Source organism: Felis catus, chromosome D3, assembly GCF_018350175.1.
Source record: "Felis catus isolate Fca126 chromosome D3, F.catus_Fca126_mat1.0, whole genome shotgun sequence".
Lineage (NCBI taxonomy): Eukaryota > Metazoa > Chordata > Mammalia > Carnivora > Felidae > Felis > Felis catus.
The window spans coordinates 21,383,240-21,409,521 of NC_058379.1; the positions used below are offsets into that span (position 1 = coordinate 21,383,240).

Genomic DNA, 26,282 nt, shown 5'->3' on the forward strand with positions numbered 1-26,282 from the left:
ACCAAGAGAAGGGTGTTAGTTCAAAATTATCTATTTTCTGCCAAGTACACTTTTGGCCCTCTGTCATATTTTGCATAAAAGAACAAAACCAATGGTACAGTGTACTAACTTTGTAATTTACTTTTTGAGTTGGATCTTTTTTGTCACTGTTGGTTGCATGATTAAATTCATGAAAGTATAGCACACAGTTTTGTTTTTTTTTATGATTGCATACTTATTTGGATTTATTTCTCTTGGGCAGAAGGAAATGTACAAATTACAACTGGAACTCTGCTTATATCTACTGAAGAAGTACAAGGTATGAAGGTCAATGGGACTAAGACGGATTATAATGAAGGACACAAGAATGGCAATGTGAGTAAAGGTCTCTCAGCTGGGTGCAGCGAATACCCAGAAGTAGACAAAACCATGACCAGTGGTGAGGTTTCAGAAACCAGCACATTAGTTTCCCTAGAGCCTTTAACCTTTGTGGACCCTGGATTAACAGAAGCATCTTCTAAAGAAAAAGAATGTGAAGAATTAAAAACTTGTCCTTCTTGGTTGTCATTATTACCAGGGAACAGTGCCATTTCCAAAGTGGACAGTGAGAAGGAAGAGTTGTCTAAGTTAAACCTTGTCTGTGAAGCAGATGACAATCACCAACAGATTCTCGGCCACCATAATGAAAACCACAGTTTTGCCCATGGCAGTCCCAGGGCCACAAGAAATGTAGTTTGTGTAGAACCCTTAGAAGAAAATTCTGACATTTCATATTTCTCATCAAGTTTGTCTGGTCCAGAATCCAGAACAACATCCTTAGAAACATGTGGTTTTGATGGCTTGCTGAAGGGATCTGCTAAGAAGACAGACAATTCCTGTTTTGATGGGGGTGATCAAAGCAAGAACTTGGCTACTAGAAGAGAAAATGAACAGTTTTTGAACCTTAGGAGTGAAAGAGGGGAACTCTTTCTTGTTAATGCCAGGCAACCAGAAGAGGATGCTAATGGTCATTGTCCTGGTGAAAAAGAGACTGTTACCTCCCCAAAAGTGAATATTCATGGTAACTGTTGCATTCAAGACAGTATCCGTACAGACAGCCCTGTTTCTTTAGTGCCCAATTCTTTCACCGAAGCCACAGAAGTAACGTTAAAAAAAAATGACTTAAAAATCACTTTAGACACTCAAGGTAGCTTGACAAACCATGAGGACCATAGAGGAACTTCTACGGATATGAGCCATCCAGGTAGACACTCTGAAGAGAACAGTTTTTCCTCCTTAATGCAGATTGAAGAGCCAGAACAGACAACCACTATAGAGCCCAATATGGTAACTGAAAAGATTTACAGTAAAGACTCTAACTCCTTAGTCTGCACCCAGAAAAATCTGGAAGGCAACACCCAGTTAAATGAAGCATCATGTAATGAATTTCTGAATGAAAGAAAATCCCTTGTGAGTTTAATGCCAGAGGACCAGATAAGTCCTATGAATGAGGTGTCAAAACCCAAGAAAGATACTGCTCAGTTACCACTATCCCTAGAATTTGATTACAGACCTGAGTCAGAGCAAGCTGTACAGACCTCACTGGACGATAGTTCACATTTAGATGAGCAGAGCACTGCCTGTGAGATGAATGAACTTCCTCGTACCAATGAACTGGTTATAAACAAAATAGAAAGTGAATGTGCTTTAAATCAAGTGCCCCTTAATTCTCAAGACCATGCAAAGTTGTCAGCTAACAAAGAGATGCCTTTAGCAACAAGCGAGGATTCCCAACAGAGCCATCACCCTCCATTAGAGGATGGAGCAGATGTCACTGCTGATACCCAGACCATTCCCATCAAAACAAAAATGAAAGACATCTCTCCATCAGGTGACAAAACCTGTGGTGCCTCTTCAAACAATCCCACCTTAAACATCAAACCAGGAAGCCTAGAAAGAAAAGACAAGATGGCTGATTCAGGAATAGTACATCTACATTCCAGCCTTCTCTCAAGAAAGAAAGAATCAGCAGTCTTGCCTCAAGAGGTCTCTGCTATGGAATGTCAAAGTGTTCAATCTCAGGATCTCTCTAGCTGTCATTGTGTAAATAAAAATGCACGAGAAAAGAGCATGTGTTCTGTTTGTGCTGCGTTTGAGTCCAGCAGAATCATCCTAGAAGTTGAAAACTCTTTAATAACCAAGTGTGAAGATGCATTTCAGCACAGCAATGACCACTCCCAAAGAAGAGAAGTCTGCACAGAAAGTAGCACCCATAAAGTGGGTTACACATCAGAAGAAAGTGAACTTGCTAGGGGAGAAACTAAAGGCAGCCTCCCAGGAAATAAGATCAGAAACGATACACCAGTAGGCATGTTAAGTAGTGAAGCTTCAGACAAAACCATTCCCACCACCAGTCACACCCAGCCCCGTGAGGAAGGTCTGAAAGCAAAGGAATGGGATGTACCTAAAGAGACCGTGTTTTGCGAGTATAACATCTCTGACTGTTCCACACCAGAACTAAATTTATCTGCAAACATTCCAAGCCCTGAAAAATTTTTGGACCAGTCTCCTACTATTATGTTCTCCAGTTTCAAAACCATGAGCCAAGCAGTTGAAACTCTTGAGCAAAAAGGAGATAAAGTTCTTGACTGCCAGAATAACCAAAACAGACCAGATGAATGCAGAAGTGAAGATAAACCAACTAAGCAGACACTACATGGTGATGCGAGGGAGACTGTTACAGAACCTAACAGAGAGGTAAGCAACAATCAAAAGGATCTGTTAGTTGGTTCAGGCAGTAACAACCCTTTGTCTGGTGGTAGTTCAAAGAAAGGCAATTTGAAAGGAGACGATGGACATATTTCTGGTTGTGAGGAGTCCACAGATGGCATGGTAGACACTGTCTACACAGACTGTGGTAGTAAGTCTACAGAAAGCATGTTGGACTTACAAACATCTAGTACCCTTGATGGTGGTGCAGGACAAGATGGGCTGACGTTACAGGATACCTCAGTGAGTACTCTGCCTCAGAGAGGAGAACTGAATGCTGCATTTATCAGAATGATTGACCAGGACTCAGATTTTCCAGATGCTACTTCCTCTAAAGGGGAGCCTCTGGAAATGAAAAAATCATGTGAAGAGAAAGTATGCAGATCATTAAAAGATTGTGAAGTGGAAGTGTGTCCATGTCCAGACTCTTGTGCCAGTGAGATAGAGTCTATTGCAGATCATGAATCAAATACAAAAATATTGGATGGTATAAATGTGTCCTTAGATAATACTTATCATGAAGAGCAAGTTAAAGAAGCATCCCTGAGAGAAACACAAGGAATGATTGAAGGATCAAGACTGGAAATAAATTCTGAGTTTGACAAGGAAAATACCTTTGGAATTTCCTCAGAAGAGTTACTGTCTTCTGGATGCCCAGATGAGAGCCCTGTTCCCATAGGGAGCCTGAAATCCATTGAGACAATGCCTTTGTATCTGTTTTCTCAAGAAAATTCAGAAAGTAATGTTAATAGTGGAGAAACTGAGCTGAAAAAACCTTTTAAACCAAAAGATGGTAAAATCCTTTGTGAAAACATAGAGCACCGCACAGTCCTGCTTGAGACGAAGGAAGGAGCGCCAGGGGATGGGAGTAATTCTAGTGAAGGACTCAGAATAGACAGCAGTATGCAAAATTTGCCTTTGACAATGGAAACAGAAACTAAGTTGAAAGGAGAAGAAACTGAAGCACATCAGAGGGGACCCCTGGGTTACTTAACTGTCAGTGAAGAGTCTGAGAAGATGATCACCAGAGAAGCTGGTAATAATAAAGGGAGAGAGATTTCTCAGACCCACTCTAAATCCCAGAGGATGCTTGGTGATACTGAAGAGCTACAAAGCCAGAGGGCTTTGGACTACATGTTGCAGAATGAAGAGGAATGTCTACATCAAAAAGACGCACACAGGATATTGGAACAATGTGCATCATCTAATGTGTTGTCAGATGAAGTGCAAGATAAGAACCAAACTAAGGATTGCAAAGGTGAGTCCACCATGATGAAGGAAATCACTCTAGCAAAGCTAGCCAAGGGCGGCACTGCTGCACAGTTTCAGAAGCTGGAAAATCCAAAGGAGGAAAGCTTGTGCCATCCATTAAAAACAGACATGGTGTCATACACAGATCCTTGCCTTCGTGGTGCCCCTCAGAAAGCACAAAACCCTAACTCTGCTGGATGTGATGAAATACACGGTGCCTTTGGGAACACTTCATATCAGAAAAGAGTGCTTCCCTTAAAGAAGCAGCCCCATCGAACATGTAAGAAAGTTTCCTATCAGGAGCAAGTCAACATTGGGAAAAAAATAAGTAAAATCAGAAGTTCTGCCTTTTTAAAGAGTTCCTCTGAAACCATCCCCACAAAAGCACACAGATTTCTCAGTTCATGTGCTATGTCTGCACCCGCACAATTGGAACCTGAAACAGTACCAACCAGGAGCTTAATGAGCCACATACCAAAGCAGAAGGTGACTCCGTGCCATTCCTTGAGGAGCCTGAATGTTAGGAAGCCTACCAAAGAATCAGCCTTACTAAACAAGCTGTCCATTCTTGCCTCCAGACTGGTCCCCGCCACAAAGACCCAGAAACTAAGATACCGGCGATGTTCCTCTGAACTTCTTCCAGTGGCTAAAAGCTACAAGCGGCTCAGATACAAAAGGTTTCTGGATGGATTTTCATACAATACAATGCAGCTGAATCCATATTTGGCAGCTAGTGGATGGGATAAGAGACCTAACAGTAAGCCCTTGACACTTTATTCGCTCGAAGCCATCAAAATGAGCTTCATAGATTTGAGCAACAAGGTGCCATCACTGCTATTTGGTTCTGAAATTTTCCCGATATCTTTTCACATGAAATCGGGCTCTGAGTGCATGACTGAGTCCCCAAGGACTTTTCCTGAGCACTGTGCTCCAGCCAGGCTCGCCTTAGGAGAGGCCCCTAGGTGCCTGTCTCAACCTCCCAAATGGACCTTTTCTTTCTTCTTATCCCACAGTTGCCCTGGGATGGCCACATTCAGGGAAGACACTGGCCCCCATGGTCAGGCATATGCCCAGGCTCCTTCACAGCCTCCAGGTCCTCTCCAAGACTATGGAGGCACCGCCATAGTCCAGACCAGAGCAGGCTGCTCTGTCCTTGGCCTTCACACACTTCTAGCACTTTGTTCTCCTGGATGTTACCGAATCTGGACAAAAAAACGGAGCTTCTCCAGTCACATGCCTACAATGCAGAGGCTCTTCATGACCCAGTTTACACAAGGCTTAAAGGGGTTAAGATCTCCAGCCTCCATAGCAGACAAGGTCTTCTGTTCTCTGCCCTACTCGGTGGGCCGAGTGCTATCCATTTGGAGCCAGCGTGGGCCTTCTACCTGCCCCTTTGAAATCTCTACTTTTCATTCCACTCACAGCAAGAGGCAGCCAACTCTGAGCACCACAAACAGGTAAAATCCATCTCCTGTTCTTTTCAAATGTCCCATGTTTGCTTTCCAATCTCTGAGGAAAGTTGAGGGCTGGAAATGCAAGGCTGTTTAGAGTCTTGGTGCCTATATTTTCTGTTTTCTGTGCCAAATCTATGCTGAGAAAATGTAGCCATAGTTCTTAAGCATAGACCCCTCTAGTTTTCCTGCAGGATCTACCCCTGTATTTTTACCATTCTTTGTTCTGTCCAATTCATTCTGCAAACTATCAAATCTTTTGACTCTCTGCTTTTCTCTCCTTGCCCCCACCTTGCAAAAAACAAATACCATTACAAGTTAGAAGACTTGCAAGTAGGGGCGCCTGGGTGGCGCAGTCGGTTAAAGCGCCCGACTTCAGCCAGGTCACGATCTCGCGGTCCGTGAGTTCGAGCCCCATGTCAGGCTCTGGGCTGATGGCTCGGAGCCTGGAGCCTGTTTCTGATTCTGTGTCTCCCTCTCTTTCTGCCCCTCCCCCGTTCATGCTCTGTCTCTCTCTGTCCCAAAAATAAATAAACGTTGAAAAAAAAATTAAAAAAAAAAAAAAAAAGTCTTGCAAGTAGTGACAAATAATGGCTTATGATACCTTGTTCATAAAATATACAGTCAGCACCTAATTGAGTATTTTGTGTATAAGTAGGGCACAGAATAAGTACTTTTTAAGTAAATAAAGTAATTATGTAGGTATCACCAAATCTAGTTCCTGAACCTCTGAATTTCTCTTTAGAGCAGAAAGGCTTCAAAGATTGGCATTTACATACTATAGTTGTACAATTTGTAGAATTTTAAGTGAACGGGAAAAGAGTGGTTTGACAACTTAGAATAGTTGAAAATGATTTCAATTATCATTTTACCTTCTTATTAGAAATAATAGGAAAAAAATTATTGAATTATATCCCTAAAAATCTGCTTTAGACATAATAGATAAATCTTCCTGTTTGTAATCCCTCGAATAAACAGAAACTTAATTTTTTTTTAAATTGGCCCTTGGCATTGCTATAGTTTAAAAATTCAACACCTACCAAGCCTCAAAATTCCAAACAGCCTGGGAGAAGCCTTGTTCTTTGTATATCTGTGCAGTCTCTTACGTAGAGTCATTCTGTGTCACTATAAAGCTGTCTGGCACATATTGGAAAGTTCCTTGAGCATCTTAGCAGAAACCTAAATAAATAAAAAGTGTTTCAGAAAAACACCCCAGAACCTCAACATGGCTGATTGAAATTGAAAGACTAATGCTACTATAAGTACTTATCTTATAGTTAATAGAAAAATGTTCTTATAATGCAGCCACAAAAAAATACATTAGAGTGAATGAAATTGTTTTAAATGATGGTATACTGCTTTTACTTTGTCTAGTTTGTCAGTATGCCTCTATACTCTCATAAACACTCTCTGGTCAGTGTGTGACATGCAGCTTTAAATCATGTTACCTTCTTTAAACTATGTTCATGCCAGGGCCGCCTGGGTGGCTCAGTCGGTTGAGCATCCTACTTCGGCTCAGGTCATGATCTCACAGCTTGTGAGTTCAAGCCCCATGTTGGGCTCTGTGCTGACAGCTCAGAGCCTGGAGGCTGCTTCAGATTCTGTGTCTCCCTCTCTCTCTGCCCCTGACCCATTTGCAGCCTGTCTCTGTCTCTCTCAAAAATAAATAAACATTAAAAAAATTTTTTTTAACTATGTTCATGTCTGAGGTTGGAGTACAGACTAGTTCTTCATTTCACCCGGTGAAAATTTGTGGCCCTTTGGCTCTTTCTTCCTTGAGAACTCTTTCCCTCCTGACTTTTGTGTATTCCAGTGTGGAATATATTCTCTCCCCCTTCCTATCTCTAGTATTTTTATTTTTCTATTTTTATTTATTTATTTATTTATTTATTTATTTATTTATTTTAATTTTTATTTTAATTTTTATTTTAATGGAAGCGTTTGTAGGGACTTTTTCTTCTTGTTGGCTCTAGAAGTGCCTTAACATTATATACCTTGGCTTTGAGTTTAGAACTTTGCTGCTTTTAAACACATTTAGAAATGTTACACATGATATGGGCACCTGCATGTCTCAGTCGGTTAAGCATCCAACTCTTGACTTAAGCTCAGATCATGATCTCATGGTTCATGAGTTCAAGCTCCACATCGGGCTCTGTGCTAATTTATGTTTCCATAGATTTGGGGGGGGGGGGTGTTGGGGAACAAGTGAACGAGAGAAAGGATCCTAAGAGGGGCAGAGGGAAGAACGGAGGGGGAGAAAGAGAGAGGAATGGAGCTCACCCAAAGCGGGCTCTTATTTTTTTTTTATTTTATTTTATTTTTTTTCAACATTTATTTATTTTTGGGACAGAGAGAGACAGAGCATGAACGGGGGAGGGGCAGAGAGAGAGGGAGACACAGAATCGGAAACAGGCTCCAGGCTCTGAGCCATCAGCCCAGAGCCTGACGTGGGGCTCGAACTCACGGACCGCGAGATCGTGACCTGGCTGAAGTCGGACGCTTAACCGACTGCACCACCCAGGCACCCCAAAGCGGGCTCTTATTTTACGTGAAGCAGGGCTCGTGCTCACCAAATTGGGGCCCAGATTTACCCAAAGCAGGGCTCAAGCTTACCCGATGTGGGACTCGAACTCACGAACCATGAAATCATGACCTGAGCCGAAATCAGATGCTTAATGGCTGAGCCACCCAGGTGCCCTCCATAGAATTTTTTTTAAGGTTTTATATATTTAAGTAACCTATACCCAACATGGGGCTCCAACTCAAGGACCCTAAGATCAAGAGTCGCATGCTCTACCAACAAAGGCAGCCAAGCGCCCCCCCCAATAGAATTTTCTTATTTGGACCTTCAGCACTCTATAATATAGGTTGAACTGGTCTCCTTTTTTGCTGCTTTTATAGATGAGGAGCCTAAGACACGTGGCTTTTTCTAACCCGGATCACTCAACTGGTTAGTATTTCAGCGGAGCTTGATCTAGACCCAGGGTCTCCTGATTGCTGATTTGGTCAGCTGCTTTTTCAGTGTACCATCCTGCCTCTTTCCTTTTATCAGTAGCCCTCAAGGAATCCTGAGTTGGTGCTAAACATCCTAAAAATCTGAATTATTTGTGTTTCCTAGACCTTGAACAAATCTACTTCTAAGAGGAGATGGATTGTATTATGGTCATCATACCAATGCCTCACTGATTAAACTTATCCTGAGTTCCAAATTCAATAGAAACTGATGCAGGTTTTACTTTGAGAGGCACAAAAAGCTCTCCAACATCACGTATTGATGTAGCTATGAGTGATGAATACCATTGCTTCAATAATAAAAATAAAAGTTTGATTACAAAGGAGCTAATAACCCTGTTAACAGTTTTCTTCTACATAACCGTGTTTTACGTGGAACTTGGCTTTAAAGAAAAGAGTTTTGGGCTCCTGGGTGGCTCAGTCGGCTAAGCGTCTGACTCTTGATTTCAGTTAAGATCATAATCTCACTGTTCATGAGTTTGAGTCCCACATCAGCCTCTGCCCTGACAGCACAGATCCTGTTTGGGATTGTCTCCCTCTCTCTCTGCTCCTCCCCCACCCCCGCTTACTCCTGCACTCTCAAAATAAACTTAAAAAAAAAAAAAAGTTTCTTCCATAAGGATATAGAAGTTAGACTTTATGTTAATGGCATTGACATAGAGATGAATAATATAAGATTTTTTTAGCTGTAAATTATTTTTTTAAATCTCTAATTTATGTATTCAACAACTTCATTAGAAGATATAAGACTCCAAGTCATTCTTATTCCCTCCTGTTACTGTCCTTTCTTTATTTCTCTCTCTACTTTCTTTTCAAGTTAGAAAATAATTAAGGTAAGTTAGAAAATAATCTTCCTGTCAGCCTGCCTCCATTCCAGTGATGGGCATGTAAATGTAATTCTCATCACTGGGATGGGGGTGGGGGGTGGGCTTCTTTCTGAGTGAGTGACATTTCTTATCTTCCTAGGGCCTAATCAAGCATCATGTGCCGTCAATGGCATCAAAACCTTTTGAGTACCCCCAGTGGCATCAAAACTTACCTGTTGTTCTGCTGCCCTAATTGCTTCTGTACTTTTGCTTCACTTCAGCCACACCATGTTACCGTATGTGCCTCTTCCAGGCATGGAAGCTACTTATAACACCAATGGCAGTCAGATGAGGTAAGCCTGCAGCAGTGCCTGGAACATAAGGGCTTGCAGTGTGTGTGTGTGTGTGTGTGTGTGTGTGTGAGAGAGAGAGAGCGAGAGAGAGAGAGAGCGAGAGCGAGAGAGGGAGAGAGAGAGAGAGAGGAAAATGAATGTGCAAGCAAGCACAGCACCTGAGAGAGCACACTAGCTGATGGCATGGGTCTGGTGTAACATGATTCTGATGTCTTGTTCTCCTAAACCTGGTCCAGGATTCAGGCATGTTTTATAAGTGTTAACTAAGAATATGTAATCAATACTAGCTAGAAAAAAAAAAGACAAACTAGTCAGCTCATTGTACTACAAGTTGCCTCTCAAGCTATTGCTTAATCATGCAACCGACTTCATTGTCTGGATGGGATTGATCTCATCTGAGCACAGTTCATTGTTCAGTTCACTAAATGTCTTTTTCTTCCAAAAAGTCTGTCCTTTTATATTTTTCCTTATAAAACTGCTCCATACCAATGAAATTGATTGCATTCTTGGAAGTTTTTACATATGTAGACATAGGAGGTGTCCAGAAGGAACTAGAAAACAGGTTGACTGGAAATGTCATTGCTGAAAGAGGGAACATCTTCAACCTTAGTCTGATGTTAAGAAGTTGAATGTGCCAAGATAGAAAGTGAAACCCATCTCATATTTTCTTCTCTGTTTTTCTGTTCATGGTGCTAGACTAGAGCCTCCGTTCCCTGCCTTGGTACCAAAGTCTTGCTTAGTAACAGACTCAGCTGTCACCAAGCTCCTGCTTTCAGCGTCCGAGTTCCCGGTTCCTGGATTTGATGAGCTAGATGATGTGGCAGCAGCATGCCCCCATCCACAGAGCAGCCCTCCAGAACAGAAGGAGGTAAATGTAAAGTGCTGGTGGAGTTGTGAGTGCTACTGGGCATGTCCACTGAGGACTACAGATCACATGATTGGTACACAGGCCTCTGAGTGTCTTTCCTTATCACCGTTAGCTTCAGCTGAGTGCTGAAGATTACCAAGGCAGGAGTTTTTCTCCTTAGCCACCAAAGCTACACTGGGTCTCTTAATCTGCATTGTTTTCCAGATCCTTTTTTCTTGATGCTAACATTTAACAGGGTTTAGAGAGTGAGTTGGACCAACGAGGTGCTTCATGCATTCAAAGATGAGTGAACAATGATGTTCTTCAATTTTGCAAACTGTCTCTGTCTCCAGCAGTTGATAGACTGTCATATTGCTAATCTCAATATCTGAGCTGCATGGGTGATTCTCTTCCAATAGTGTAAAGGGAGCGGTTGTTGAAAACACTGTTAGCGGGAGTAAGGGGAGCTTTGTCATAAACTACTTACTAGAGCCATCTATAAACTGAGGAAGTAAAATCTTGAGTGTCAAAAGAGACTTCATGTATTTTAAATGTCTTATAACTTGACCGTCTTTCTTCTTAACCCTTAAAAATAGGCTGAGCCAGAGAAGAGGCCAAAGAAAGTCTCACAGATTCGTATCCGGAAAACCATTCCTAAACCAGACCCTAATCTTACCCCCATGGGCCTTCCTCGACCCAAAAGGTGAGTTCCTTCTCTAATACACATAGGTTCACATTTTTGGAAAATTGTTTGGCACAATATAATGAGCTTTTAAATAATTATATACTCTGAGCTATTTATCATACTTCTAGGAAGTTATCCAAAAGAATTAATTGGTAATGTGGCCAGAGGTTTATGTGCCAGGGATTTTGTAATGCATTCTTAATCATTTTTATCAAGCTCACTATGCCAGATATTATGCTGTCCCTTTGCATACATAGTCTGGTCATCCCCCAGTGGTGTTGGGAGGTAAGCACTATTGTCACCCCCACGTTTTGATGAGGGTGCTGAGGCTGAGTGGTTATGACACCTGTGTTAGGCCATGTATCAGTCATGGCACAGGTGGTTTCTGTCTCACACAGGTTTTACCTGACCCCACAGCCCAAGCTCACAGCATTCTATATGCAAAGTTGAGGAGGGACCTAAAGGTCATGAGGGAAAGAAGTTAAATTCCTTTCTTTCTTCCTTCCTTCCTTCCTTCCTTCCTTCCTTCCTTCCTTCCTTCCTTCTTTCTTTTCTTTTCTTTTCTTTTCTTTTCTTTTCTTTTCTTTTCTTTTCTTTTCTTTTCTTTTCTTTTCTTTTCTTTCAGAAAATGCCAAATCCATGCTATGGTCTATATCATGACCTTTAAAAACTTGGCTTCTAAAGATTTTTTTTTTTTTTTTTTTTTAATATTTGTTTATTTTTGACAGAGAGAGACAGAGCATGAGTGGGGGAGGGGCAGAGAGAGAGGGAGACACAGAATCCGAAGCAGGCTCCGGGCTCCAAGCTGTCAGCACAGAGTCCGACACGGGGCTCTAACTCACAGACCACGAGATCATGACCTGAGCCGAAGTCGGACGCTCAACCGACTGAGCCACCCAGGCGCCCCAAGATTTATTTATTTATTTATTTTTTTATTTTTTTTTCAACGTTTTTATTTATTTTTGGGACAGAGAGAGACAGAGCATGAACGGGGGAGGGGCAGAGAGAGAGGGAGACACAGAATCGGAAACAGGCTCCAGGCTCCGAGCCATCAGCCCAGAGCCTGACGCGGGGCTCGAACTCACGGACTGCGAGATCATGACCTGGCTGAAGTCGGACGCTTAACCGACTGCGCCACCCAGGCGCCCCCCAAGATTTATTTTTTATGACAGAGATAATTTGCTAATCCTATAAAGAGAAGTGGAAAGAAAAAATTACCAAATTATGTATTTGTTGTAATATGTACTATACAGACACACTATGAAATTATAAGTATTTTAAAAAGATCTCCAGAGTTATATTCTTTTGTGGTGGTTTTCACTCCATTTCCCATTGGCAAATGGAAGCCTAACACTGGTTCCTTAGTAACCCCAGGGTAAATTATTGAAATTTCCTGAGTGTCAAGAACACATCTGTAAAATGTGGGTAAGAATTCCCAACACTTAAGATTACTATGCAGTCCAATTGAGTAAAAAATGTGGGGGCACCTGACTGGCTCAGTTGGTAGAGCCTACAGCTCTTCAAGGGTTCAAGTTGAAGCCTCCCCATTGGGCATGGAGCCTACTTTTAAAAAGAAAAAGGAAAAAAATGTGTACTGGTACCTATTGTATTGCTTCACACAGCACAAATGCAATAGTTACTGTTACTATGATCATAATTGACGTTCCACTTTTCCCAAGTGGTCTTGTCTTAATATATTTTTATCTCACACTGCTTTTATAGATCATCCTATCAAGTCTTTATAAGAGAAATGTTTAAAATATTTCAGATATCCTAGGTTGAATAGTACTTACTACTAGTGAATGAAATAGGATTCAGAATCAGATGTATTCTATCTTGCATGTATATGTAGATAGAAGTTCTAAAAAATCTTTTATGTATAAGTAAGTAGTTGGGAGTGGAGAAAGTTTTAATATAGTAATGACATTCAGTCCTTTGAACTTCTTTCAAGTAAGTGCCAAAAAATCACACAGTGATCTATCATCAAATTATATTTAATGATTTATCACCTATTTTTTTGAAAGCAAAGGAATGAAAAGTGCTGATTTACATAGGTTCTGTTACCAGGCATTGAAGGAGCAAGTATCTCATTGTATGGGCAGTACACCAAAAAGATCTGACCAGTAAGTGTCAAATGCCTAATAATTTGTATGTTGGTCTTTCACTTAGAGATAACTTTAATCTAATATAGTGAAAGGGGTTGAAAAAATAAGATTTTTAATAAACCTTTGCCTAAGATATCTTTTGATGAGCTATTCAGATACTCTTTTGTCAAAAAATCTTCAAGTTATAGATTTAATGCATTATATTTATCAAAAAACCTTGACATGTAACTTTTTTTCTTTTTCTTTCTTTCTTTTTTTAATATACTTGACACAATGGGAGCGCCTGGGTGGCTCTGTTGGTTAAGCATCTGATTCATGATTTCAGCTCAGGTCATGGTCTCGTGGTTCATGAGTTTGAGCCCTGAGTCAGGCTTCGCACTAGCAGTGTGGAGCCTGTTTGGGATTCTCTCTCCTCTCTCTGCTCCTGCCCCACTCACACTCTCTCTCTCAAAATAAATAAAAACTTTGGGGCGCCTGGGTGGCTCAGTCGGTTAAGCGGCCGACTTCAGCTCAAGTCATGATCTCGCGGTCCGTGAGTTTGAGCCCCGCGTCGGGCTCTGTGCTGACAGCTCAGAGCCTGGAGCCTGTTTCAGATTCTGTGTCTCCCTCTCTCTCTGACCCTCCCCCGTTCATGCTCTGTCTCAAACATAAATAAAGGTTAAAAATAAATAAATAAACAAACAAACAAATAAATAAATACTTTTAAAATAGATATACTTGACACAATGTTACATTAGTTTCAGGTGTACAACATAGTGATTCAGTAGGTCTATACCATATATGGTGCTACCCACAAGTGTAGCTACCATCTGTCACAGTACAGTACTATTACACTTGATCTTAGCCAAAAGGCCAAGAAGCGATAGTACAGTACTATTATAATGCCATTGACTGTATTCCCTGCGCTGTACCTTTTATCCTTGTGACTTATTCCATAACTGGAGGCCTGTATCTCCCACTCCCCTTCACCCATTTTCCACATCCCCCTACCCCTTGACATATTAACTTAATTGGCAAAAGCAGTTTTTGTTACTCAAGCCCATCTGCCAAATTATTCTTCCTAACTTTTGTTTTCTAACTCAGGTAAATGTGTTGATCTGCACCTTTAAGAAAACCATATAAACCATTGAGAAATAAACTATGGAACACATCTTACTCCTTATTATATGGAACACATCCTTGTAACTTATTGTAAGGTAGATTTGTGAAAGCCATAAGTCAAAATTAAAATCATATGCAACAAATATAATTAATTTATTCATTTTAATAATTCATTATTAAAACAACATGATAATGCTATTTCTCATCCTGAATTTGTAACAAACTAATGTGTAGCTAGAATAATAAATTACAAAGTGAGGAATATGGTAGAAAGCATGATATTGCTTCGGTAAATGTGTATGCATGCATGAAACAAACTCTGTTATTGGACTTCTGGAATAATTAAGAGTCATAAAAAATCAGAAATAAAGCTATTATTTATGTAAATCTTAGGATTGCTTCAGTGTTTAATGTAGGAGAATAGTGTATTATGAAACCAACTGACATGGCAGTATCATAATTTTTGCTGTTAACAGAAGTTATAACATTTTATAAGATGAAATAATATAAGGATTAAATAATTGGATTAGATATTTCTTTATATAATTTGTTAAAAGTTTATCCCTTAACTGAGTGAAATTACTTAAAATTTTTCATCTGTGGGTTTTACACACTTCATCTTCAAATGTTTGATAGTCCTAGTAAACATTTCAGTTATATGTGTGTTGTTTTTTAAATTTTTTCAAGTGGGGGAGGGGCAGAGAGCGAGGGAGACACAGAATCCAAAGCAGACTTCAGGCTCCGAGCTGTCAGCACAGAGCCCTACATGGGGCCAGGTCATGACCTGAGCCTAAGTTGACGCTTAACCAGCTGAGCCACCCTGGCACCCCTCAGTTATATGTTTTAAAAAGGAAGGAAAGGATTGGCTGTTGAGTGGAACTTTTCTTTCTAAGTGATAACAGACTGTCAATGAAAATTGAGAATAGTTTGGAAAAAACATAGGGTACAATTAAATACATGAGCAGAGTGTATTGATATTTGAAGCTCTCTTTCATAAGTAGGGCCAGGAGGCATTGTTTGATGATAATCGGGAGATAAATGAGGCAAAGTCACTCTGACAAACCCATTCCACAACATATTTGAAATCTGAATATTCTGACACCACCCAAAGTATCCTATTTCTGAGGCCACTCCTCTCTTGTATGTGATGGGAACTATACCGAATGGGGAAAGACAAGTCCAATACAGGTTTACAGTAATTTCATTACTTACTAAGCGAGCTTAGCAAGATTAGTTATTTGTTTCATATACCAAAGCAGAGATCAGGGTGTATAGGTGCTGTTCTGAAAGAATTTGTGCAAGGGGCACCTGGGTGGTTCAGTTGATTAGGCATCCGACTCTTGGTCTCAGTTCAGGTCTTAATCTCAGGGTCGTGAGTTCAAGCCCTGCTTTGGGCTCTGTGCCGGGTGTGAGGCCTACTTTTAAAATAATACATCTCTCCCAAGAATTTGTGGAAATGGAGAAATCTGCATGAATGTTCAAACATATGACTTCTAGGAAATTAAAGATTGGGAGATTGATTCCCCTAAAAGTGGGATTTCATGTACTCTGGCATGTCTTGGTACCCTAGTGTGAATACCACTGGTCTAGGGTATTTAGTAGCAACCTTATTTAGCTCTGGGGAGTTCATGTGTCAGTCAGGGTCCAATCAGGAGACAAACTACATGGTATTTTATTTTATTTGTCAATTTTATCTTAGAGAGCTTGAGCAAGGGAGAGGGGCAGAGGGAGAAAGAGAGAGAATCTTAATCAAGCAGGCTCCACACTCAGCACAGAGCCTGACATGGGATTCAGTCCCACAACCCTGGGATCATGACCTGAGCCGAAATGAAGAGTTGGATGCTCAACCAATTGAGCCACCCAAGTCCTCCCGCAAACTACATAGTATTTTAAATAGGGGAACTTTTTTTTTTTTATAATTTTTTAAAACTTTTTTTTAAATGTTTCTTTATTCTCAGAGAGAGAGAGAGAACAAGCAGGGGAGAAGCAGAGAGAGGGGAGACAGAGGATCCCAAGTGAGCTCTGTGCTGACAGCAGAGAACCCAGTGTGGGTCTCAAACTCACGAACTGTGAGATCATGACCTGAGCTGGTTAGACACTTAACCAACTGAGCCACTCAGGCGCCCCTTAATAATTTTTTTTTAAGTTTATTTATTTATTTTGAGGGGAGGGAAGGGCAGAGAGAGAAGGAGAGAGAGAGAATCCCAAGTACACTCTGCATTGCCAGCGTGGAGCCTGATGCGGAGCTCAAACCCACAAACCATGAGATCATGACCTAAGCTGAAACCAAGAGTCAGACACTTAACCAATTGAGCCAACCAGGATCCCCAAATAAGGGAACTTTAATATAATAGAGTAACCGTAAAGAAGTACAGAGTATTCTGAAGGGCACCCTAAGACTGAGGGAAAGTACTCAAGGTAGGACAAACTTGGAAGGGGGCCACCTCCTCTATGTTGGCATTTTGACTTTGTTCGTGAGGGTATGGGTGCAGCCCATTGGATGGCTGGGTTGCTAAGGCCAGATCTAGGCAAGCAGGAAATAGCAAACAACTTCTAGGGTGCAGATGAGCTGAGGCAGGCAGGCATGCAAAGGGACTAGGGGTGCCTCTGTGGATGTAATGCCTGGAGCATGTGGTGTTTCCTTCAGGAGGGCCACAGGAAACAGCCCTCAGGAAGTTGGGGTATAAGCTTATGGCCCGGAGTGCCCCACATGTGTCAGGAAGCATGTGGCATGATCACCAGGCTAGGCTTGCCAGAGCACTGAGGGACTACGTACTCTGGCCACACAGCTAGGGCAGAGCCCCCTCCAAATGACCCCCTCCTGACACGCCAACAAACATACACCAGTGATGGGGGGGAAAAGTTCACCAGAACCAGGAAGAGAAGCTCCATTCCTCTTAGCAGTGTTCCCCCAATGCCTTCTTTTGCCGGAGCTTTTAACATCATACTTACTGTAAAGAAGAAATGCTTCAAGAGTCCAGGATTCCATTTTCACAGAGCAGGTTCTGGAGGGTACATTTTGAGCTAAGAAGTTACAATATAACTGGCGCATGCCAGTAAACAAAACTGAATATATTCACTCGACCAAGAGCTGAAGAGATTTGAATAAATGGAAAGGTTTATGTTTCACACAGTCAGAGTTAACATGGAAAAATAAAGAAGCAAGAATAGCCAGGAAAATTCAGAAAAGGAGTGAAATGAGAGAGGTGTTAATCCTAAGAGACGTTAAAACATATTGTAAACTCGGGGGCGCCTGGGTGGCGCAGTCGGTTAAGCGTCCGACTTCAGCCAGGTCACGATCTCGCGGTCCGTGAGTTTGAGCCCCGCATCAGGCTCTGGGCTGATGGCTCGGAGCCTGGAGCCTGTTTCCGATTCTGTGTCTCCCTCTCTCTCTGCCCCTCCCCCGTTCATGCTCTGTCTCTCTCTGTCCCAAAAATAAATAAACGTTGAAAAAAAATTTTTTTTAAAAACATATTGTAAACTCGGATGCCTGTGTGGCAGTATACTCAATGCACAAGTATACTCAATGCACAAGATGAGTGTAGAATATCTTGTCCTACCAGAAAGTGATGAAGTTCTCAAAGACTACTAAAGTCATGTCAAAGAGACTCAGAAACCAATTTGGAACTCCCACTGGCCACAGATGAAACAGAGCATCAAAAAGAATAATAACTGCAACAGATTGGAGCATAAGAAATATGTTTAAATGGAATAGTTTATAATGACACTTTTTAAAAAATTTTTTTTAATGTTTTTATTTATTTTTGAGACAAAGACAGAGCATGAGCAGGGGAGGGGCAGAGAGAGAGGGAGACACAGAATCTGAAGCAGGCTCCAGGCTCTGAGCTTTCAGCACAGAGCCCAACACGGGGCTCGAACTCACGGACTGTGAGATCATGACCTGGGCTGAAGTTGGATGCTTAACCGACTGAACCACCCAGGCGCCCCTATAATGACACTTTTAAAACAATCCATTGGCCATATTTGGATGAGATTAGAAAACCAAGTAATTGTTTGGAAATCAGTAAATAAAGGGAAAGAACCAAGCATGAGCTGTTTTTCCTGTGCAAAGTGTACTACAGGGTTACTAAGTAATGGATGAACATGAAGTTTCAATTTAGACAGAAGAATTCTACCAAATGAATTGAGAAGGAGTGCTAGACTATCATTAAGTATGGCCCTAAAGAAGTAATAAATACAGTCAGTGTTCTTCAGTGGCTAGTAATATTTTAAAAAGATTAACAACAGGTATCCTTTCCCTCGGGATGAAAGTATACACCACCATCTAAAAATCTTCCTATCGGGGTGCCTGGGTGGCTCAGTCAATTAAGCATCCAACTTTGGCTCAGGTCATGATCTCATAGTTCATGGGTTAGGGCCCCACATCAGGCTCTGTGCTGACAGCTCAGAGCCTGGAGCTTGTTTTAGATTGTGTCTCCCTCTTTCTCTGCCCCTCCCCTGCCCATGCTCTGTCTCTCTCTCTCAAAAATAAGTAAACATTAAACAAGAAGAAGAAGAAGAAAATAAAAATCTTCCTATCAAAACACCTAAATCTGATTATGCCTCTTATATCTAATTGTCAATCTATAGGAAATACCTGTAATATTTTCCATATGTTTGGTTTAGAGGAACGAGTTAAATAATATTTTGTGGGTGTAATCATAATATAGACTGGGGAAGCCACAGGTCAGACAATCTGGTTTCTTCAAATGACAAAATAAAAAAGGAGACAAAATAGAACACTAGTAATGTATAAATTGAGATGGTATTGATTGGAATTAAAAGTTCCAGGGACTGGTGTTTGGGAGAAGGGTAAAAATATTGATGCACTCCAGTTTCCAAGTTAAGAAAACTTCTTAAAATTCTTGCCAACCACTGAAAGAGAAGTGTATAATTTCCAAGCCAGGAAAGGGGGATAAAAGAGAAGTGAACAGCAGTCAGTTAAGGAGAAGAAAAGAAATATTGAAAAGGTAAAAGAAGCTATAAAATATGAATAGTAGATACAAATACAGCTATATCATTGCCACTAAGTATAAATGGACTAAATTTCATAAAGCTGAAGATTGGCAGCCTAGAAAAGAAAATCTGGTACATGTTGTGCACGTGAGACACATCCAAAATTCATTGCAGGGGCACCTGGGTGGCTCAATCAGTTAAAGGTCCAGCTTCGGCTCAAGTTACGATCTCGTGGTTTGTGGGTTCTAGCCCCATGTAAGGCTTTCTGCTGTCAGTGCAGAGCCTACTTGGGATCCTCTGTCTGCCTCTCTTTCTGCACCTCTCCTGCTTGTGCATGCTCGCACTGTCTTGCTGTCTCTGAAAAATAAACATTAAAAAAAAAAAAAAAATCGATCAATCTCAATCCAGAGGGCCTGTAAGAAAATGACTCATCAAGTTGGGAAGCCAATTTTATTTCTCTTAAGAGAACATGAAGAATTTATTTTATTCTCTTTTCAGATTAAAGAAAAAGGAGTTTAGTTTAGAAGAAATATATACCAACAAGAATTATAAGTCTCCTCCTGCAAACAGGTGGGTACATGAGTAGGAGTGAATAGACTGGGAGGGCTTCTGAAATGATCGATGCAAATCTCCAATCCATTCACTTTAGAAAGGAAGTTATTGGAAATAACTAGAATTGGTATTTTTAGTTCCCAGCGCTTGAACTGGGGTTGGTGGTAGGATGGGACAGAAATGTGTGATGAGTTAGGTAGGTACAGAAAACACCACTTCCTTTCAGTTTGTACTTGTGTTTTTAGCAAAAAACTGGCTGTCCTTTTCAGGACTAGTAATCATTGATCTTCAGATATGATTACAAATCCAAACACAGACAGTGTTTCACATGGCTACCTTTGAGTGTGAATTCAGTTCAAGTCAGGGAACATTTATTAAATTCCTGTTGTGTCCAGGTTGTAGCAGGAGAGTTCTAGGATTTTATCCTGTAAAGTGAACATTTGCTCTAAGACCTTTGTACGAGGTTATTCATTGCAGCATTGCTAAATAATAGGAAACAATTGGAAACAACTTAAAATTGAATTATGATTCAGCCTTATAATGGAATACACTGTAGCCATTAAAAGGAATGAATCAGATACCTGTTTACTGAATTAGAACAATCTTAAAAGTTATTGACAGATCAGAGAGGCACAGTGTATAGGGCAGTGTATGTGGTTTGCTACCATTTGAACACAAGAAGAAAACCAAAGTGGAGGATATATGCTGTGGGTTAGCAGACTATAGGCCACATTCAGCGAGTGGCCCATTTCCTTTCTTTTTTTGTTACCGTCTGTGAGAAAAGAAAAAAAAAAAAGGTTTCTATATTCTTAAAGGGTTGTTTAAAAACAAAAAATATAATCGAGTCCTATGTGCTCATTAATTTAAAAATGTTTCCTACCTGTCCCTTTACACAAAAGGGCTGATCTCTGGTAATATATGCTTATTTATGCATGTCTCTGATTGAATGACTTTGTGAATACATAAAAAAGTGGCTGGTGTTACCTATGGGGTCTGGTCTTTATTCCTTACCCTTTTGCTCAGTGTCAGTTTTTTCACTGGGTGTTCATATATTACATATCCATAAATACATATTTTTCTTCGTACATAAAAAGATACTGGCCAGAGAAAGCAGTCAAGTAAGTAGTCATTAGTTGTTTTAGCCCCAGTTGACCAGAAGGGTTGGTGACCCAGGAGATGAGCCACGTGTCATTGTATTGGTGATTCTTTTTTTGTGCTCCACCCTTAGGTGTTTGGAGACCATCTTTGAGGAACCTAAGGAACGAAATGGTACGCTAATCTCAATCAGCCAACAGAAGAGAAAACGAGTTCTAGAATTTCAGGATTTTACAGTCCCACGAAAGAGGAGAGCTCGTGGTAAAGTCAAGGTGGCAGGCAGCTTTACCAGGGCCCAGAAAGCAGCTCTGCAGAGTCGAGAGCTGGATGCTCTGTTGATACAGAAACTAATGGAATTGGAGACCTTTTTTGCCAAGGAAGAGGAGGAGCAGGAGCGATCATCTGGTTGTTGAGAAGCAGTTTGGTTTAGGGGTCTCAATTTTAGATTTTCCAGGCTCCTTGGAAGAAGTTGCCTAATTTTGCCCTACCGCCCAAACTACTTAAAATGCAGTCCGTGGATTTTACCTATTTTAAGGTGCAACCTTTTTAGGAAATGGTGAAGGAGGGTCCTCTACTTCTCCTGCTGAGTATTGAACCTCAGGAATGTTCCCTTTCTCCTGGAAATGGTCCTGAAAACCATCTGGCCCCCTCCTCCTCACACTCGCCATCCACAGGAGGAGGACTCAGCATACCTTCAGTAACACTAGAATTCCAAGGACTCATAGCATTTGCACGTCCGTGTGAAAGTTCTGCGTTGTTTACGGTGGTGCTAGACCAAGATTATTTAGAGACGTGGCCTAGGGAGGGGGACCTGGCGTCCTGTTCTTTGTGGTCTCACCAGCTCATTTCAGTAGTTGAGGAAAGATGAGCTGTTGTGTTTCCTAATCCTTTTGAGTCTGTCTGCCCAGAATCCTGTGTGTGAGTGTGCGTGGGTGTGGGTGTGGGTGTGGGTGTGGGTGTGGGTGTGGTTGTGTGGGTGGGTGTGGCTTTTCCCCATCATTTTCTCCCCTCTGTGACTATGGGTCACTAGTGCCAGAGGAGCCCGTCCAGGCCCCATTCAAAGTAAGTTGCACTTTTTAATGTTGTGGTGTTATTTTCATTTGTTTTTATTTCTTTCTTTTCTTTTTTTTTTTTTTTTTTTTTTTTTGTATTATTGCTGCATGTTTGGAGCCTTTAAATGTGATTTTAAAACAAAATTTTAAGACATCAAGGAGAAAGACAATAATGTCTTCAGAATATATGACAGGCATTTGACCCAGTGTATCAGTGCATGGTATGGGACAATGGTGAGACATTTTCCCATTATGTGTTTCAAGCAGTCCCTTCCCCGTTTCCACCTTCCAGTGTAACTCATTAGGAGGAGTACTTTTTCATCTGTGTTCTCATTCTTGCCCACTAAGTAGATGTGTTTATTTTAATGATAGAAGTAAGAGCAAGTTTTCCTCCCAATCATTTAAAAAAATGTGAAGGTTGGGTGTGGTCTTAATGGGTTTTATCTGAAGTGGTAGTCTATAACAAAGTTGGGTACGGCAGCTCAGGTGGTGATAAAAGGCCGACCCAGAGTGTTTGCAGCTGTCAGAGCAACTTGCTCCAAGAGTGGGGAGTGAGATGGCACGTGGTTCAGACCCGGTGATGCATCCTTGCAGGGGGATCGTGAAATTCCACGGCCAGCCCTCTCTGAGAACACCATCGTACTCTGGGCTCCTATGTCAAACCTACTGGAAATTTTGCAGAGTGCCAGAGTTGGCAGTTCCTTCATCTGTGCCTGCTTGAGTCTGTGGGCAGAAGGATGCTGTGTGGGTCGGCCAGGCCCAGAGGTGTCATTCGTTTTCCACTTAACTCCTATGTGCCCTTGCCCTGCTTCCCCCCCCCCCCCCCCCCCGCCGCCACCATCCCCTGTGTTTTATCTTTCTTTCTCTCTTGCTTTCATTACAAAAGTTCAGAGAATTAACATTCCTTGGCTGGTGAGTGGGATGCTACACCCAGCCTCAGGACACTGGTCACCACTTCCCATGCTCCTACGAGCCACTGCTAGGAAGCAGCCACCCAAGGAGACTGTCAGAGCTCCAGAGATATTTTCAAAGTCAGTCTATTAGAGAAGAGTGAGTGGTGCCGTCCTGGTGTGTCTCCTAGGGTTCCTTTGTCTCCCCATTTGTGAGTGGGTGGGAAGATGGGGTGGGGGCAGGGGGTCTCTATGTGCCTTTCCTTTGCAGGTTGACAGTCTGTGCCACACTGGAGCAGAAGAACTGACATGATCAAGAAAATAAAAGTGCCACATCTGTCTTCTAGGCCCACTGCCTCAGACATAGCATTTAGTAAGTGAAATACACATCTGGTAACCCATAGAGGCTTCTAAGGCCATAGCCAAATAGCATTGAAGAGAGCCGCATTTCCACACTGGCTTGGAATGTGAACCAGATTCCGCTGTTCTACATCTGCTTTGCCCAGACTGTATAGACACAACCTGTGTTTCACCTCAGTACCTCTCCCATCCTGGGACAGGGTCCTTAGACACTAAATGCTTTTCTCTGTCTTTTTGCCTAAGGGAGTGGGGATTAGTATTCCATTTTACCCTCTGACAAACATTTTTAGGGAGTGCTGCTGGACAGCTTGCAAACTCCCAGCAACTCAGCAGAGCCCTGTTTGCCAGGTCCGTTGCTGGTGTAGACGAGTCAGCAATGCGGCAACAACCCATGTCATCCAGCAGACTGAAGTTGAACGGGCACAGCTGTGGCATCACCACCATTACAGAGATATAATTTCAAGTTTGCCCTTATACATAGGCACGGTATTTGCAAGAGCCAGGAAGAATGATTTGGAACATTGGAGGCATGGAGTAAGTGGAGGCTTGGGCTCCCTCCTTGTCCTGGCAATGTGGAAGAGAAGCAGCTCTGAGGCATCTCTGCCTATCGTTGAAATTCTTGGCCTGCCCTCTGGCTCGGGGCCTTCCCCTGCTCCAAAGTTAAAAAGGGGCCCCCATTGCAAACTTGAAATTGCTTGCCTAAAACCGATACATCAAGTTCTAGCTGTGCTCAGTCACACCTGTCTTTGCATCTGTTTTCACCATTGGCCTGGCCAGCTGCAAGGCTAGATCTGTGGTCCTCGGAGCCTGTGGAACCTGCCCACGATTGGGGGTGGGGGGGGGGGCGTTAGTCGGCTGCTGGCACACCACTTGCCCAGAGCTACAGGAGGTCTCTTTCTGGGGTGGGGGTTGGTAGTTTCTGAGTATGGGGACTTCCCACCCCAAATGGTGGGAAGTTACAGTTAACTATGATTTACTCAACTATAATTCAACTCCAGAGGCTTAGTGCTTTTAATATGGGAAAGAGAGGAGAAATCTCAGGTCCAATCAGGGTTCTGCCTATCAGCATTTCACTGAAACTTCAACTATGTTTTTTTTTTTTTTCCATCTTTCAGTTATAGCTATATTTGCCCCCATCTGCTTCCTGCCCCCTTTCTCCTCTTTTGGTCACCTTTCCAGTTTCATTTCTTCATTAGTTTAAATGTACCTCATCACACCTATTAAAACAGATTATGTCCACTTTTTCTTACTGACCTTACTCTAAGAGCTACAGCTGAGGGAGGTACAGTGGAAAGACATGTAGCATTTGCCTTACGTGGAGCCTGAAGAGCTTAGAAACTCATGCTGTGAATCCCAAAACTCAGCGCTCCTTTAAGAGCTGTGAAAATCATGACATTTTGTCACAGTTTTGCCTGAAAGGGTCTTTTGCGCGGGTGCCAGAGCCAACCTGAGGTAAATTCCAGATCCTACCATCTGGGCACGATCCCTCCCCCCGCAGGGCTCACTCCCTGCCCACCAGACCAAGAGCAGCATAGGGCGTGCAGTACTGGGGCGGCAGCACCAAGGCTCTGGTGCAGCCTGATGGAAAGCACAGCCGGCACTTGGTCCCCAGGCTGGGATTCCATCTCCTAATACCACGTACATGGAGATCCGTGAAAGACCAACTTTTAGTCAGTGATGCTTTTCTCCCATTACCTGAGGGAGAAGTATGCAGTTGGTGCTTTCTTTTAATTCCCTTGTTTTGTTTTTGTTTTGTTTTAGAAGCTTTTCCCCTGGTATCATGGAAAGGACCTCTTAAGCACCACATTGTTGGGTGGCTGTATCCAAAGTCTAGATAATTGGCCAGAGGTAGGGAGTAGCCTTTCCTGGATTGATGCAAAAGAAGGGCTCCTTACCACAACTGCACTTCTTGATACAAAAAGCTGGCTGCAGAGGAAGAGTTAATTTTACAAAAAGTTTGATATCATCTAGCCACAAATTGAGCAGCAGACGCTAATTTGATTATAAAGTAAGGGTCCCCATATAGCCCACCATCTAGCACAGCATATTCTCAGATTTGATGCTTATTCATTGTGTGTCTTCACGAGCCCCTCCCTGGTGCTGAGTTGGATTTGAATTGTTGGTGAGAGGCCTCAGCATCTCCTTGGGCTGGTCTGGGCCAGTAAATAGCTGCCTGAAGTGTTTATATATTATCATGGTCAATATAGTTCAGTGAAATTTGTACATTTTTGGTAACATTGGCATACATGATGCCCCTGCAGTTCTTTTTCTGTTTGGTAGTTTGTGACTCTAAATTCCCACTGTTATGTGTGTTAATTTATGAAAATAAATTTTTTTTGGGAAAACCTTTCAAATAACTGTCAAGGCTGTTACTTTATTCTCTTTTTTTATGATTTTATTTTTAAGTAAGCTCTACACCCAACATAGAGCTTGAACTTACAACCCCAAGATCAAGAGTAGCAGGCCCTTCCAACTGAGCCAGCTAGGTGCCCCTGTTATTTTACGTTAAAAGTTTACCTATAACGTTATGAGGTTTCACCATTTTCTGAGGACTGTCCTGTGCTCAAAACATGTATAGGCCTCCACCTTTGGGTGGCCTTCTGAGCTTTCGATGAATCTTTTTAAATTTACTCAGTGGCAGCAAATCATCTCTTTGAGGGAATTTGGTATTTGGAAACAGTCAATACTCATTCAGATCTGAGTCCTACCCACTTAAGTGCAGTAGGTTTGCTGAGTAAGTATTTGGGGTGTGATTTTTATTTATTTTTTTTTAATTTTTTTTTTCAACATTTATTTATTTTTGGGACAGAGACAGAGCGTGAACAGGGGAGGGGCAGAGAGAGAGGGAGACACAGAATCGGAAACAGGCTCCAGGCTCTGAGCCATCAGCCCAGAGCCCGACGCGGGGCTCGAACTCACGGACCGCGAGATCGTGACCTGGCTGAAGTCGGACGCTTAACCGACTGCGCCACCCAGGCGCCCCTGGGGTGTGATTTTTAAATAGTGCAACTTTCTCATTTGGCGAAGGGGGAAGAAGCA

At 42.0% G+C, this 26,282-nt stretch overlaps 1 protein-coding gene across 17 annotated transcripts in view; it reads left to right on the top strand.

Moving 5' to 3' along the window:
- The window catches only part of PRR14L (proline rich 14 like), a 57,724-nt gene extending 32,127 nt beyond the window's left edge, over positions 1 to 25,597 (top strand). For 11 of the 17 annotated variants that reach the window (XM_045042380.1, XM_045042378.1, XM_045042377.1 and 8 more), the window contains 7 exons: positions 242 to 5,435; positions 9,529 to 9,600; positions 10,297 to 10,468; positions 11,044 to 11,150; positions 13,157 to 13,255; positions 19,793 to 19,864; positions 21,075 to 25,597. In XM_045042380.1, coding sequence (XP_044898315.1) covers positions 242 to 5,435; positions 9,529 to 9,600; positions 10,297 to 10,468; positions 11,044 to 11,150; positions 13,157 to 13,255; positions 19,793 to 19,864; positions 21,075 to 21,354 — 5,996 coding nt within the window. In that variant the 3' untranslated portion in view covers positions 21,355 to 25,597. Of the gene's footprint in view, positions 1 to 241; positions 5,436 to 9,528; positions 9,601 to 10,296; positions 10,469 to 11,043; positions 11,151 to 13,156; positions 13,256 to 14,320; positions 14,807 to 19,792; positions 19,865 to 21,074 lie in introns of those variants that run through there. The other 6 variants (XR_006588429.1, XR_006588428.1, XR_006588427.1 and 3 more) reach the window with 6 other exon arrangements.
- The last annotated feature ends 685 nt before the right edge of the window (positions 25,598 to 26,282 follow it).